The sequence below is a fragment of the Propithecus coquereli genome, unplaced genomic scaffold, assembly GCF_000956105.1.
Source record: "Propithecus coquereli isolate 6110/MARCELLA unplaced genomic scaffold, Pcoq_1.0 Scaffold16, whole genome shotgun sequence".
In the NCBI taxonomy this organism is placed as follows: domain Eukaryota; kingdom Metazoa; phylum Chordata; class Mammalia; order Primates; family Indriidae; genus Propithecus; species Propithecus coquereli.
Window position 1 is genome coordinate 12,414,055 of NW_012140524.1, and position 13,737 is coordinate 12,427,791.

The 13,737-nt window shown below is 37.9% G+C and overlaps 1 protein-coding gene across 1 annotated transcript in view; it reads right to left on the reverse strand.

Moving 5' to 3' along the window:
• SLCO1C1 (solute carrier organic anion transporter family, member 1C1) overlaps positions 1 to 13,737 on the reverse strand; it is a 51,129-nt gene that overhangs the window by 17,193 nt on the left and 20,199 nt on the right. Inside the window, exons 7-9 of the mRNA XM_012640984.1 lie at positions 9,445 to 9,690; positions 8,301 to 8,465; positions 368 to 563 (exon numbers count right to left, since the gene is read on the reverse strand). Of these exons, the coding sequence (XP_012496438.1) occupies positions 368 to 563; positions 8,301 to 8,465; positions 9,445 to 9,690 (607 nt within the window). The remainder of the gene's footprint in view (positions 1 to 367; positions 564 to 8,300; positions 8,466 to 9,444; positions 9,691 to 13,737) is intronic.

Below are 13,737 nucleotides of genomic sequence, written 5' to 3' on the forward strand. Positions count from 1 at the left end.
TGGTTTAAATAACATATAATGTTACTTCACTAAGAATAGGCAGAGGCAAGATTCAAGCTCTGTATTTCCACTATAAGGTTGTTTCTGCAAACTAATCAGGTTGATTCTCTAATGTAAAATGTGGATTTAGCAATCTTTATATTTCTCAAAGACATTCAAATTCAAAGGAGATAAATTTTGGTGACAATAACAGATTCTGAGTCACAAGTATTATCAGCTATTCCACAACAGAACAATAATTCCCCTCCCATTGTTACGATGTTTAAAAATCAAATTATCTCATTATCTTATTAATTTTGAAACTCTACCAATAATTAATTTTATTAAACAAGCCAATTATCTCAAATAATTTAATGAGGGAACATACCCTTGGTAGGAGACAGTTAGTCCTGCCACATCAGAATTTTCGCAGCCCAGTGCAAACAGGGAAAGGAATAGGAGGTAACCAAAGACAGATGATCCCAAGTAGAGTTTTGCAGCACCACACACGCTGATTCTGAATTTTTTCATGACTATTCCCCCAGAGAATATTCCAAGGGCCACTGCAGGTATGTTGATGAGCCCTGAGGAACAAGAAAAATATACTATTTTGTGATCTCTAAAAGAAATCTGAGTACACTCACACAAAACTTTCTAAGGGATTAAACAGAACTATGCAGTAGGTCCTGACGTATTATCAGACTATTTTGTCAGTTTAAATTATGGAAATATTCAGTCATTATCAACTGACATATATCAAGAACTTTTGATGAGTGTCTAGACATGGATTAATGATAGCACAACTGCACAGTCTCAGAGTTCTGCTTAACACAATGTCTACCACAAGATATTAAATCAATAAATACAAAATGAATCAATAAATCTTTCTGGTCTTTCTGGTCCAATCCCATGATTAATGGGTACAACTGGGTAGCAGTTAGATGACTATTAATATTCTTTAAGATTGTGCATAAAAAATAATAGGCACATGGAATGCAGGAAATTTAAAAAAAAAAGTCGTTTCTATTTTCTGACCCAAACAAAATTTGCTTTTGTTGACCCAGCCTCTTAGCCTTTGAATTTGTATCCTTCCTAACAACAATCTATACTGATATATTATTTTCTTATAATGGACCAGTCACTCAGCTAAGCATTTGATATATTATCTGACACATTTATTTTTCATCACAACCTTAAGAATAGGCATGTGATTACCATCATTTCAGAGAGCAATTTGTTTATGGTCATGGTTAGCAATTTGTTTAAGGTCACGGTTAGCTTATGGTCATGGTAAAACTAGATTTCAATGCAAAGAGTCTGAAGTCAAGTCCCATGCTTTTGATCTCTGTTACATTGCCTCTCTTTCAAGGGATTTGGGAGATAATACCTCGATAAATAGATGTGCAACCTCACTAGTAACCAAATAAATGTGAGCTATAAACAACACTAGGAAGAGGTCCAACTTGTCGGGAGCTTGGACTCTGGAGACCCAACTATCTGGGTTTGGATCTCAGTTCTACTAATTATTAATAATACCAATTATTAATAATATGCCACTGCAGGTAATTTTCTGAATGTCTCTAAACCTGTCTCCTTGCCTATAATATGAAACTAATAACAGTGCTGTTGAGGTGATTAAATGACATTATTCATGAAAAGTTCTTAACACATTATCTGGCACAAAAATATCATGCAATTAATTTCTACCTATTATATTTATAAAAATGAATCTATTGGGGGTGAAGTGGGGAGTGGAACTTTTGTGTTGGAAAAGACTTGGGGAAAGAGGCTCTTTTGTGCCTTATTGGTTGGATTGTACATGGTATAACTCTAGAGAAGAGCAATCTACACTCAACAATAAACAACCTCTCTGCTGCTTAGAATTTATTTCTCATATTGTCTACCTTTCAGTCATTGGTGTCCATATTATCTTCAGGTTTTGAGATAATGCATTTCTGCCAAATAATAAAAGGCCAAAACTTGTATAAACTCTAACCAACAGGCAAGTTCAAATACAAATTTAGCATTTGCTGGGATAAACAATAACCCAAGTACCCACATCTCTGACTCACAACTCAATGTGAAATTGTTAAATAAAAATAAAAAGCATTTACATCTAGTGATAATGAGATGCAAATTTTCTTCCTTTCTTCTTTCCTTTTTTTCCCTTCTTTCTAAATTTATTTATTCAATCTCTTAACTAAGCTTCTTAGAATCCCAAATATCAAATGGTCTTTGGTTTGCTATTACATTATTTTATCTTAAAAAATATTTTCACTCTATATAGATGGTAATAAATAGTTTTTTTCCATCTCTTTTGATTTGACCATATGTTGTATAAGTTAACATTAAAATGATCATATTAGAAATCAGCCCATCTTAAAGGGGTGATGATCATGAAATTAGTGAAATGGAAGAGAGGAAATGCTACTTTATGCTCTTCCAGCTCATCTGATGTTTGTGGGTATGGCAAGTGGCAGAGATGAAAATGTTCAGGGACCCCAAAGAGCCAAAAATCAGCTAAGAGACACCTGATTACTATTTAAAAAATGATGACTAGATAATAGAAAAAAATAACAAATCCAGTTTTTATGACCCAAGTTATTAGGTTGGTGCAAAAGTAATTACAGTTTTAACATTGTTGAAATTTGCCATTTGATATTGGAATACATTCTTAAATAAATGTGGTTGTGTTATACGTCATTTTAACGTGCATTTATGCTTTATGGTTTTTTGCTAATGACTTATTACTTGCTGTTTATTTTATATTTATTTTAGACTATGGAACTGATGTTAGACAAAAAGCAAATTCGAACGATTTTCTTATTTGAATTCAAAATGGGTCGTAAAGCAGCGGAGACAACTTGCAACATCAGCAACACATTTGGCCCAGGAACTGCTAATGAATGTACAGTGCAGTGGTGGTTCAAGAAGTTTTGCAAAGGAGATGAGAGCCTTGAAGATGAGGAATGCAGTGGTTGGCCATCGGAAGTTGACAATGACTAATTGAGACCAATCATTGAAGCTGATCCTCTTACAACTACCTAAGAAGTTGCCAAAGAACTCAACATTGACTATTCTATAGTCGTTCGGCATTTGAAGCAAATTGGAAAGGTGAAAAAGCTTGGTAAGTGGGTGCCTCATGAGCTGACCGAAAATCAAAAAAAATCGTCATTTTGAAGTGCTGTCTTCCCTTCTTGTACTCAACAACAATGAATCATTTCTCAATCAGATTGTGACTTGTGACCAAAAGTGGATTTTATACAACTGGCGATGACCAGCTCAGTGGTTGGATCGATAAGAAGCTATAAAGCACTTCCCAAAGCCAAACTTGCACCAAAAAAAGGTCATGGTCACTGTTTGGTGGTCTGTTACCTGTCTGATCCATTACAGCTTTCTGAATCCTGGTGAAAACCATTACATCTGAGAAGCGCTGAAAACTGCAATGCCTGCCACAGGCATTGGTCAACAGAAAGGGCCCAATTCTTCTCCACAACAATGCCTGACTGAACATGCATACCCAGTGCTTCAAAAGCTGAACAAATTGGGCTACAAAGTTTTGCCTCATCCGCCACATTCATCTGATCTGTCGCCAACTGACTACCACTTATTCAAGTTCTCAACAACTTTTTGAAGGGAAAATGCTTCCACAACCAGCAGGATGCAGAAAATGCTTTTCAAGAATTCATCAAATCCTGAAGCACAAATTTTTGTGCTACAGTAATAAAAAAAAAACTTATTTCTTGTTGGCAAAAACCTAGCTGATATTTTCTTCTAATTTTTTTGATTATGTGAAATGTGGATATAGATAAATCTAGTCCTCCTTCTGTTATAGGTTCTATCCTCTTTCTCCGGAAGTAAGCTTTGCCATTAATTTAATATGTACCCTTAAAGTCCCCATTTTTATACACATACATACAATAAACATAGAAAACATAGTACTTGACTTTGAATCCCTTTCCATAGACCCAAGACTGACACAACAAGAGTAGAGTCCTACATTCTCTTTCTCTCAATCCCACCCCTTGAAATTGGTTTATGGAAAAAATATCTTCTGAAAACCAGACTCTAAACTGAGAGCTTCAGAGTATGTCCCTACCAATTGCATTCCAGGGTATAGCCAAGAAAAATGAGTGTATTCACTCACCAATATACATGGAGAATGGTCACAACAGTTTTATTTATAACAGTCAAAAGTGGAAAACAGCCCAAATATCCACCAACAATAAATAAACTGTGGTATAGTCATGTAATAGGATATTATACAGCAATGAAAAAGAACATATACTGCTATATATAACAACATGAATGAATCTCATAGATTTCCCTTCTATTGAAAAAAAACTAGACACAAAAAAGTATATAACATATTATTCAATTTATATGAAGTTCAAAAATAGGCAAGACTGGTCTGTGATGATAGAGTTCAGACTAGTTATTAGCTTTGGGGAAAAGTGTTGACTAGAAGGAGATCGGAGGGAGGCTGTCAGAGTACTAAAGTGTGCGGCTGTATGTTCTGGATGGGGGTTACTACACAAATATATATGTAAAAATGTATCCAGCTTAACTACACATTTAAGATCTGTAAGCTTAACTGTTGATTGTAAATATCTCAATAAACATATAAAAAATTTAAAATAAAATAAAAAGAATGTCTCTCATAAGCGTTCATTCCTCATCTATTCTTCTTGAAGTCAATGTAAAGTTTTGATTGGCATGAATGGGGTGTTGGAGAAAAAAAAACCTAAAACATTTTTTTAGATCAACCAATAAATAGTAAAATTAATGAATGTTAAAAGTAAAAAAGTTCAGTGATCTAACCTTAACATCAAGAATTATATTAGTATCTGCTACATGAACATCACTCAGGATTATTATAGAAAAATTATATTTCCTAAAATATACTCAGCTGGGTTCCCCTCCCACACCCATCTCTTTCAGAGACAGATACATAGAGTAATTTTTACAATATTTTATGAAGAGAAATTATTTTAAATCATTGGATTCTCCTATCATAAAGGAATATGTCCAAAGAAATAGAATATATTTTGTGCCTTGAAACAGTAACATTAAATGACATATTCTTGGACTAAAGGAATTTAGTTTCAGGTTTTAAAAATATCCAATTACTTCTAGGGTGACGGTTATGTATTTGTAGATTCTGGTTCCTCTTCATTCACTTCTTCATGAGTTTCTTGGCCCTTGACTACCTTTCTCATCACCAACAGTACCGCTGTGCTAGAAACACGACCCTTTTAAAGAACCGTGTTGCCAGGAGTCAGAAAAGTCTTTTGATGCTGAGCAAATACCAGTTTGTTTTGTGATGAACATCTTTTAACCTGTCCAAATGCCCATTTTATATAATCCTAAAAATTCCTCGTGTAAAATGGTCATTGTGAGGTTTTGGCTACACTTGAAACACAAATATCCAGTATTAACAATCTCTTCACAAAATGCATGTTTGGTCTCTATGATATTTCTTCAAGGACCTCTTCCTCTCTGGGTCACTCACCCACAGTTGTGAATAATTCTTGCTACAAAGTAGTGGCACAGATGGTCTAAATATTTTACTCTGCTAGACTTTTTTACACTTACTTTTTGAGTTCATCTAAAATGCTCTAAATTACCTTCAGTCTAAATATTGGAACAATTTTCTTGAAGATCACTAATCATTAAGATGCATCTAAAGAGTGGGAGAAGATGGCTGACTAGAGAGATCCATTGCCACATCATCCCAGAGGGAAGGAAGTGTTTCAGATAGAGGAGAGGGGGGCAATGGGAACAGCTAAGGTATAATTCGGGGGAAAGGTGCTGAAGCCTGCAGGAGACTTCATGGAAAGAAATCATGAAGCAGAAAAAGAAGAAAAAAGATAATGATAGAAATTTACCCTGGAGAAGCTTGGAGCCCAGTAAGGGCAGTAGATGGGGGTTTCATTTCTCCTTCCCACACACCTGCAGTGGTGGGTGGACTGCCAAGCTACTTGGGAGATTATCCACACCCGTGAGCCCAAATGTTGCTACAACTATTGAACTGTGAGCCTCCTGAAAACAAAGCATTGGGCTTCCAGCCACTTTGGGGGTCAGCCCGCATGACCACAGCCACAAGCTGAGAGGGTGGACACCATACTGCTTCCTGCCCATACCGTCCCTTTCTCCACCCTAGGGAGCTCCAGCTCTTCAGTTTTCACATCACCTGTTCCCAAACAGACAGTTCCCAACTCCTGCCCAGATTGTGGTGGGCCCTGGAGAACTTATATGATCCAAGAGCTTGGACATTTTGGATGGGCCTCCTTCCAGGGAGAGAGAAGGGAAGACCTGGAGTGCTGTTTCTCTTCCATTCAGGCTCTTTTCCTTCCCCGCTACTCCCCCACCCACTGCAGCCAAGAGGGGCCATTGAACTAAGACTATCAAAAGTGGTCCCCTGCACTCTGCTGGTGCACCCTCCAGTCTGAGGTTTCCACAGAGCGGGGCCTACACCTTTCCCTTTGAGGACCTGCAGTGGACCTACAGGGCTAGGTCTGGGAGTTCCCTGCCTGCCAACACTCCCTGGAGATGCCCACCAGTGAGACAGGTGCACAGCTGGATCCCATACCTCCAGGACTCCCTGGGGTTGTTTGGGGGCACAGGATTGGGGGAGAATTGAGAGCTAAACTGGAGAGGTGGAGGGGCCCATGTGGGGAGAACAGACAGGAGAGTGCACTGTGGGTCCAAGCTGCTGCAAACTGGTGGAGCACCCATCCCCATGGAGGGAGAACCATGCCTTCGGACTGGGGCAGGTCCATGGTAGGGTGATTCCCAGCCCAAGGCACCACTACTGATAAGCATGTTGAATTTGGGCACCCATTTACAACCAGAGACTGGACAGAGTTTTTTGGGGCAGGGGAAGAGCAGTGAGGGCGTGGGGGTGCAAAAGTCACTCCGGATAGCCAGTTGGTGAACTGCAGATGACCCCTTCCTCACTAGCAGACTTTGGTGAGGCCACTTTAACCACCTTCTCAGAGGCCTTCCCCAGTGGCCCAGGAGCTGACCTTTGATCCTTGCTGGGACAGTTTTAGGGTGGTCCCTAATGGCAATCACAGCAATGATAAAAATAAATAAATGGGATTTGATTAAACTAAAATCTTCTGGTCCAGCTAAGGAAATAATCAACAGAGCAAAGAGACAACCTACAGAATGGGAGAAAATATTTGCAAGCTATACATCTAATAAAGGGCTAATTATCCAGAATCTACAAAGAACTCAAGCATATCAGTAAGAAAAAAATCAAACAACCCCATTAAAAAGGAGGCAAAAGACATGAACAGGAGATTGTCAAAAGAAGATAGACAAATGGCCAATAAACATATGAAAAAATGCTCAATGTCACTAATAATCAGAAAAAATGAAAATTAAAACCGAAATGATATCAGCTTACCCCTGTTAGAATGGCTTTTATTAAAAAGTCCAAATTCTTTTCCACAGAGGTTACACTAATTTCCAGTCCCACTAGCAATGTAAGAGTGTTCCTGTCTCTCCACATCCTCACCAGCATTTATTGCTTTGGGATTCTTTGATAAGGCCTCACTGGGGTTAGATGATTTCTCATTGTGGTTTTGATTTGCATTTCCCTAACGATTAGAAATATTGAGCATTTTTTTATATGTCTGCAGGCCATTATTCTGTCTTCTTTTGAAAAGAATTTGGAGATACCTCAAAAAGCTAAAAACAGAAATACCATTTGATCCAACAATAGCACTTTTAGGCATCTACCCAAAGGAAAAAAGTCATTGTATAATAAAGACATCTGCATTCGAATGTTTATGGCAGCACAATTCACTATTGCAAGGATGTGGAAACAACCCAAGTACCCGTCAATCCATGAGTGGATTAATAAAATGTGGTATATGTACACCATGGAGTACTACTCAGCCATAAAAAATGAGTCTATACCTTTTGCAAAAATTTTAGAGACCATTATCCTAAGTGAAGTAGCTCAAGAATGGAAAAACAAACACCACATGTATTCGCTATTAAACTAGAACTAATCAATGAGCATATATGTGCACAAAGAAATGTAAAACTTAGTGGCAATCAAGCAGGGGAAAGGAGGTAGGAGGGGAGGGCCACAAACCTACCAATGGGTACAATGAACACTAGTTGGGTGATGGGCACACTTATAGCCTTGACTCAAGCATTATAAAAGCGATCCATGTAAACAAAATAATTTGTACCCCCTTAATACTTAGAAATAAAAACACCATGAAATAATAATAATAAATAAAATCACAGAAAAAAATGCATCCAAGTTTCTATAAGAAAACATGAAGGACAGATAAACATACCAATAACAAAGTTGGCCTTGGAAGATGACTGTCCATACTGTTGCTCAATGTACTTTGGTTTATATGTCACCATGCCAAATAAAGAATTGAACTGAACAGTGCTTGTACACAAATATAGGAAGTACACTGGATTTCCAAAAAGATTCTTTAGTGATGGAAGAAAATCTGTAAGACAAAAATAACATGGAATAATTAAAGACAGTGTCACACTTGGCAGAAGATGCAGCGGTGGTGGCAGGACTTCGATGGCAAAGTCCCATTGTCACAGTGTTTGGGAGTAGTCCTAGTGTGGCACACACACTGTGCATCATAAACCACTGGCACACCTCAAGGCTGTCATCTGGCCAGGTTCAGAACCAGGCATAAGCACTTGCTTCTATAGGAATGCAATACAGATTCCATTAGAGGTAAAAGTCAAACAGGAACAGATTCCTTAAAAGACCAGGGTGATGAGAATATATCCCCTCACCATCCAGCTGGGAGCCATAGGCAGGACATCAAGAACTTCACTTTTCTGGTCTCTGTTCTTCTAACTTGTGTCATGGTCACGGGGAAAAGAATATAAAATTTATCTCCACTTAATGTATGAATGTTGGTTTTGGAAATGAACTTTGGTATTCTCCCTTCTTCCTGTTATATCGCCAACCAATCAGACATGTGAAGAATTTGGATCAATGTAAATATTGTCTGAGAAGAAGGGGGGAGGAGATCAATCTTGTATCTATCCCCCCATGGAGGCGATTCATTGGAACACTCTGGCCTTTGCCCATACCACACTCACTCAAATCACTAGTGGGAGACTTGCAATACTCACATGGGTGGATCTCATCTGTTCAAAGGCCACCAACCCTGCAGATACCCTATTTTCTATTCTGTCCACTCAGCCTTATACAAAGCAGCAATCCTGGGTAGAGGCTATTGTAGGGTCTAAATCAAAGCAATGTGAGAGGGTGGAGATGTCATGTGCTGCAGTCAATTTTCCAATAATAAAGGTAAATTATTGACCTCCATTTTTGCTTCCTGTATGGTTTCTCAGTTTTGGGGGGGAATACACAATGGGAAGTGAGGGGTATTATTTACAGCACCCCTAAAGTCTCAATGGGAAAACTGAAAGTGCTTCAAAATGATGGAGAATTTGACTTACCTCTTGCCATTTCCATTATTTTTGCCTTTTCTCCATGGGGTGTTTGGTAGTCTGTGTGATCATCTATAATAAACTTGGATTTCTCAGTGGAGGAATTAGAATCTTCTCCCCTTTGGGGTCTTGGTAGACTCTTTGGTAAACACCAGAAAGGCACAGCTGCAAGAAGACTTATGATTCCTGCTATTAGATAACCAAGCCACCAGGCCCCTACCCATTGGGGGTCCTTTGGGGTAATGGTTATGCGATCTGAAAGGCAGAGAAGATGGCTTAGTAAGACATATAACAAACTAATGTGTTGAAATAAGCCACTTTAAAAGAATTAAAACCTTGCATAAGCTTATCGCATCATAAAAATACCTAATAATTCACACATGATATTTTCAAAAATCTGGACAGTATTACAGGCCTACCTTGGAGATATTGCAGGTTTGACTCCAGACCACTGCAATAAAGTGAATATTGTAATACAGTGAGTCACATGAATTTTTCGGTTTCAGGGTGCATATAAAGTTTATGTTTCTACTATTCTGTAGTCTATTAAGTGTGCAATGACATTACGTCTAAAGAAGTACATATCCTAGTTAAAAAATACTTTATTGCTAAAAAATACTAACAATCATCTGAGCCTTCAGGGAGTCATAATCTTTTTGCTGGTGGAGGGTCTCGCCTCAATGTTGATGGCTGCTGACTGGTCAGGGTGGTGGTTCCTGAAGGCTGAGGTCGCTGTGGCAACTTCTTAAACTAAGACAACAATGAAGTTTGCTGTATCAATTGACTCTTTCTTTCATGAAAGATTTCTCTGTAGCATGTGATGCTGTTCGATAGCATTTTACCCACAGTTGAACTTCTTTTAAAATTGGAATCAGTCCTCTCAAACCCTGCTGTGGCTTTATCAACTAAGTTTATGTAATATTCTACATCCTTTGTCATTTCAACAATGTTCACAGCATCTTCACCAGGAGTAGGTTCCATCTCAAAAAACCACTTTCTTTGCTCATTCATAAGTAGCATCTCTTCTTTTATTAAGTTTTAAATTGCTGAGATTGCAGCAATTGTCACCTCTTTGGGGTCCTCTTCTAATTCCAGTTTTCTTGCTACATTTCTTGCAGTTACTTCCTCCACTAAAGGCTTGAACCCCTCAAAGTCATCCATGAGGACTGGAATTAATTTCCAAACACCTGTTAATGTTGATATTTGACCTCCTCCCATGAATCATGAGTGTTATTAATGGCATCTAGAATGGTGAATTCTTTTCAGAACGTTTTCAATTTACTTTGCCCAGACCCATCAGAGGAATCACTATCTATGGCAGTTATAGCTTCCTGAAATTCATATCTTAGATAATAAGACTTGAAAATTCAAATTATTTCTTGATCCATGGGGTGCAGAATGGATGTTGTGTTAGCAGGTATGGAAACATTTATCTCCTTGTACATCTCCATCAGAGCTCTTGGGTGATAAGGAGCATTGCCAATGAGCAGTAATATTTTGAATGGAATCTTTTTTCCTGAGCAGTGGTTATCAACAGAGGGCTTAAAACATTTAGTAAACTATGCTATAAATAGATGTGCTATCATCCAGATTTTGCTGTTCCATTTATAGAACACAGGCGGAGTAGATTTAGCATATTTCTGAAGAGCCCTATGATTTTCAGAATGATAAATGAACATTGGCATCAACTTAAAGTCACCAGCTGCCCTAGCCCTTAACAAGAGAGCCAGCCTGTCCTTTGAAGCTTTGAAGCCAGGCATTGACTTCTCCTCTCTAGCTATGAAAGTCCCAGGTGACATCTTCTTCTAATAGAAGGCTATTTTGTCCACACTGGAAATCTGTTGCTTTGTGTAGCCACCTTCATCAATTATTTTAGCTAGATATTCTGGATAACTTGTTGCAGCTTCTGCATCAGCACTGACCTTACACTGCCTGACCTTACACTTTTATGTTATGAAGATGGCTTCTTTCTTTAAACCTCATGAATCAACCTCTCCCAGCCTCCAACTTTTCTTCTGCAGTTTCTTTACCTCTCTGTCTTCATAGAATTGAAGAGAGTTACAGTCTTGCTCTAGATTAGGTTTTGGCTTAAGGAAATGTCGCTGGGTTGATCTATCCTGACCACTAAAACTTTTTCCATCTCAGCAGTAAAGCTGTTTCACTTTCTTATCATTCATGTGTTCACTGGCATAGCACTTTTAGTGTATATCAAGAACTTTTCCTTTGCATTCATAACTTGGCTGACTGGTGCAAGGGCCTAGCTTTCAGTCTATTTTGATTTTCAACATGCCTGACTCACTAAGCTTAATCATTTCCAGCTTTTGATTTAAAATGACCCTTTGACTTGAATGCTTAGAAGCCATTGTAGAGTTATTAAGTGGCCTGATTTCAATATTGTTGTGTCTTAGAGAATAGCGAAGCCCTAGGAGAGGGAAAGAGACAGGAGACCCGCAGGTCAGTGGAGCAGTCGGCACATACATTTATTACGTTTACACCTTTTATGGGCATGGTTTGTGATGCTCCAAAACAATTCCAACAGTAACATCAAAGATCAGAGATCACAGACCACCATAGAAGATAACAATAACAAAAAATTTGAAACATTGCGAGAGTTACCAAAATACACAGAGACAGAAAGTGAGCATATGCTGTTGAAAAAATGGCCCCAATAGACTTGCTCGAGGAGGGTTGCCACAAACCTTCCAATCGTAAAAAACACAGTATCTGAGAAGTGCAATGAAACGAAACACAAGAAAACAAACTATGCCTGCCTTATCTTTCTTGTTGAAGGAAAAAGGGTGTTTCTGGAGCAAGACACTTCATTTTGTTCACTACTTTAAAAGAATCTAAATGCCGGCAGAGATTTTCAAACTGTGCTCTGGGATTCTGCAGAGGGACCCTTGGCAGGAGGAAGGCAACATGCGAGGGAGAATTATGAGGGCTCAAAACCTCATATGCCAGCTACTCCATATCAGTACCACTTCCATTCGATTTACATGTTGAACGTCTAAGATTTTACTTGAAGGAAGAGTTATGCCCTGCACCCTCCAGTCCAATCCTTGTGCAAACCTCACATTATACTGATAGTAAATTTAGGACTCACTGAGGTTAAATCAGCGGAATGTTTTTCATTAAATGATGATTAATAATACTTCAGAGCTATTCTAGGGCTGAAGCAAGACTTATATATGTAAATAAAACTTCAATATTTCATGTGTCATAAAAACTTTATTTTTGACACCATTTCTCATTTGACCAAAGAGTAATCATTGATGGTTTTTTGAATTAATCTAAGTGGGGTTTTTTTTCTGTGTAAGAATCTATAAAACAAATCAATATATCTCCACCACACTCTATGAGAACAAAATAAACATGTCTCCTGACAAGTATGCTCAATTGCCACTGCATTATGCTTGGTAAGATGTTTATGTTAGTTTATCACTGCATGTTAATTGCTTCCCCTTAACAATTTTCCTCTATACCACTCATCACATCTATAATTTCTTATCTACATCAGTCTTCACAAGTGGATTTTAACCTTTATGAAGTCAAGGAACTCAACTATTTGTTTAGTGCTATAGAATAGCACCTGGGACAGAATAAATGTAAAATAATTTTGGGGGGGCAATAATTAATGAATAAATGAAATTTTTGAAATGTGTCTTACAGGTTATTTGACTTAAAATATGTGAGAATTTTGCATTCTGTTTTCACATATGATAACTTCAAAATGCAATTCCAGATTTATTTTTTTTTAGTGAAACTTATTTTCTTGTTTATAACTGACTTCTTGGAGTTCTTTTTAAAAAAGATAAGTATGATCTATTTCTAGGAGGGGCATCTGACAGAGATAGAAACAAATTAACAGCTATAAAAAGTTCAGGGCCCCTCATTTATTTCCTACACAAGCAATCTCCTGGAAAGAAAGCCAGCTCTGCCATAATATGCCTCCACCTAAAAAAGATTTGCACAGCAAACGAAAGAAGGGACATTTGGTTGCCAGAAGGCTTTCAATTCTTGGTCTTTCTGGCAAATGCCCACATTATCAATTGATGTAATTGTAATAAATGTCAACACACTTGATATCAACTAGAGCCAGCAAGGAGCCACGGTTTTCAGTCTTAACTATGCTGGAATGATTTAAACTGGCAAACCAGAAGTGAAAAAGGATACACCTTAATAACATGCTGTGGGTCATCCAGTTTTAATCACCACCTATTTTTCATATTCCATTTATTAATGCATGTGAGGATTATATCAATAATAAAATTGCCATGGATTATTTGCATTTACTGGAAGATT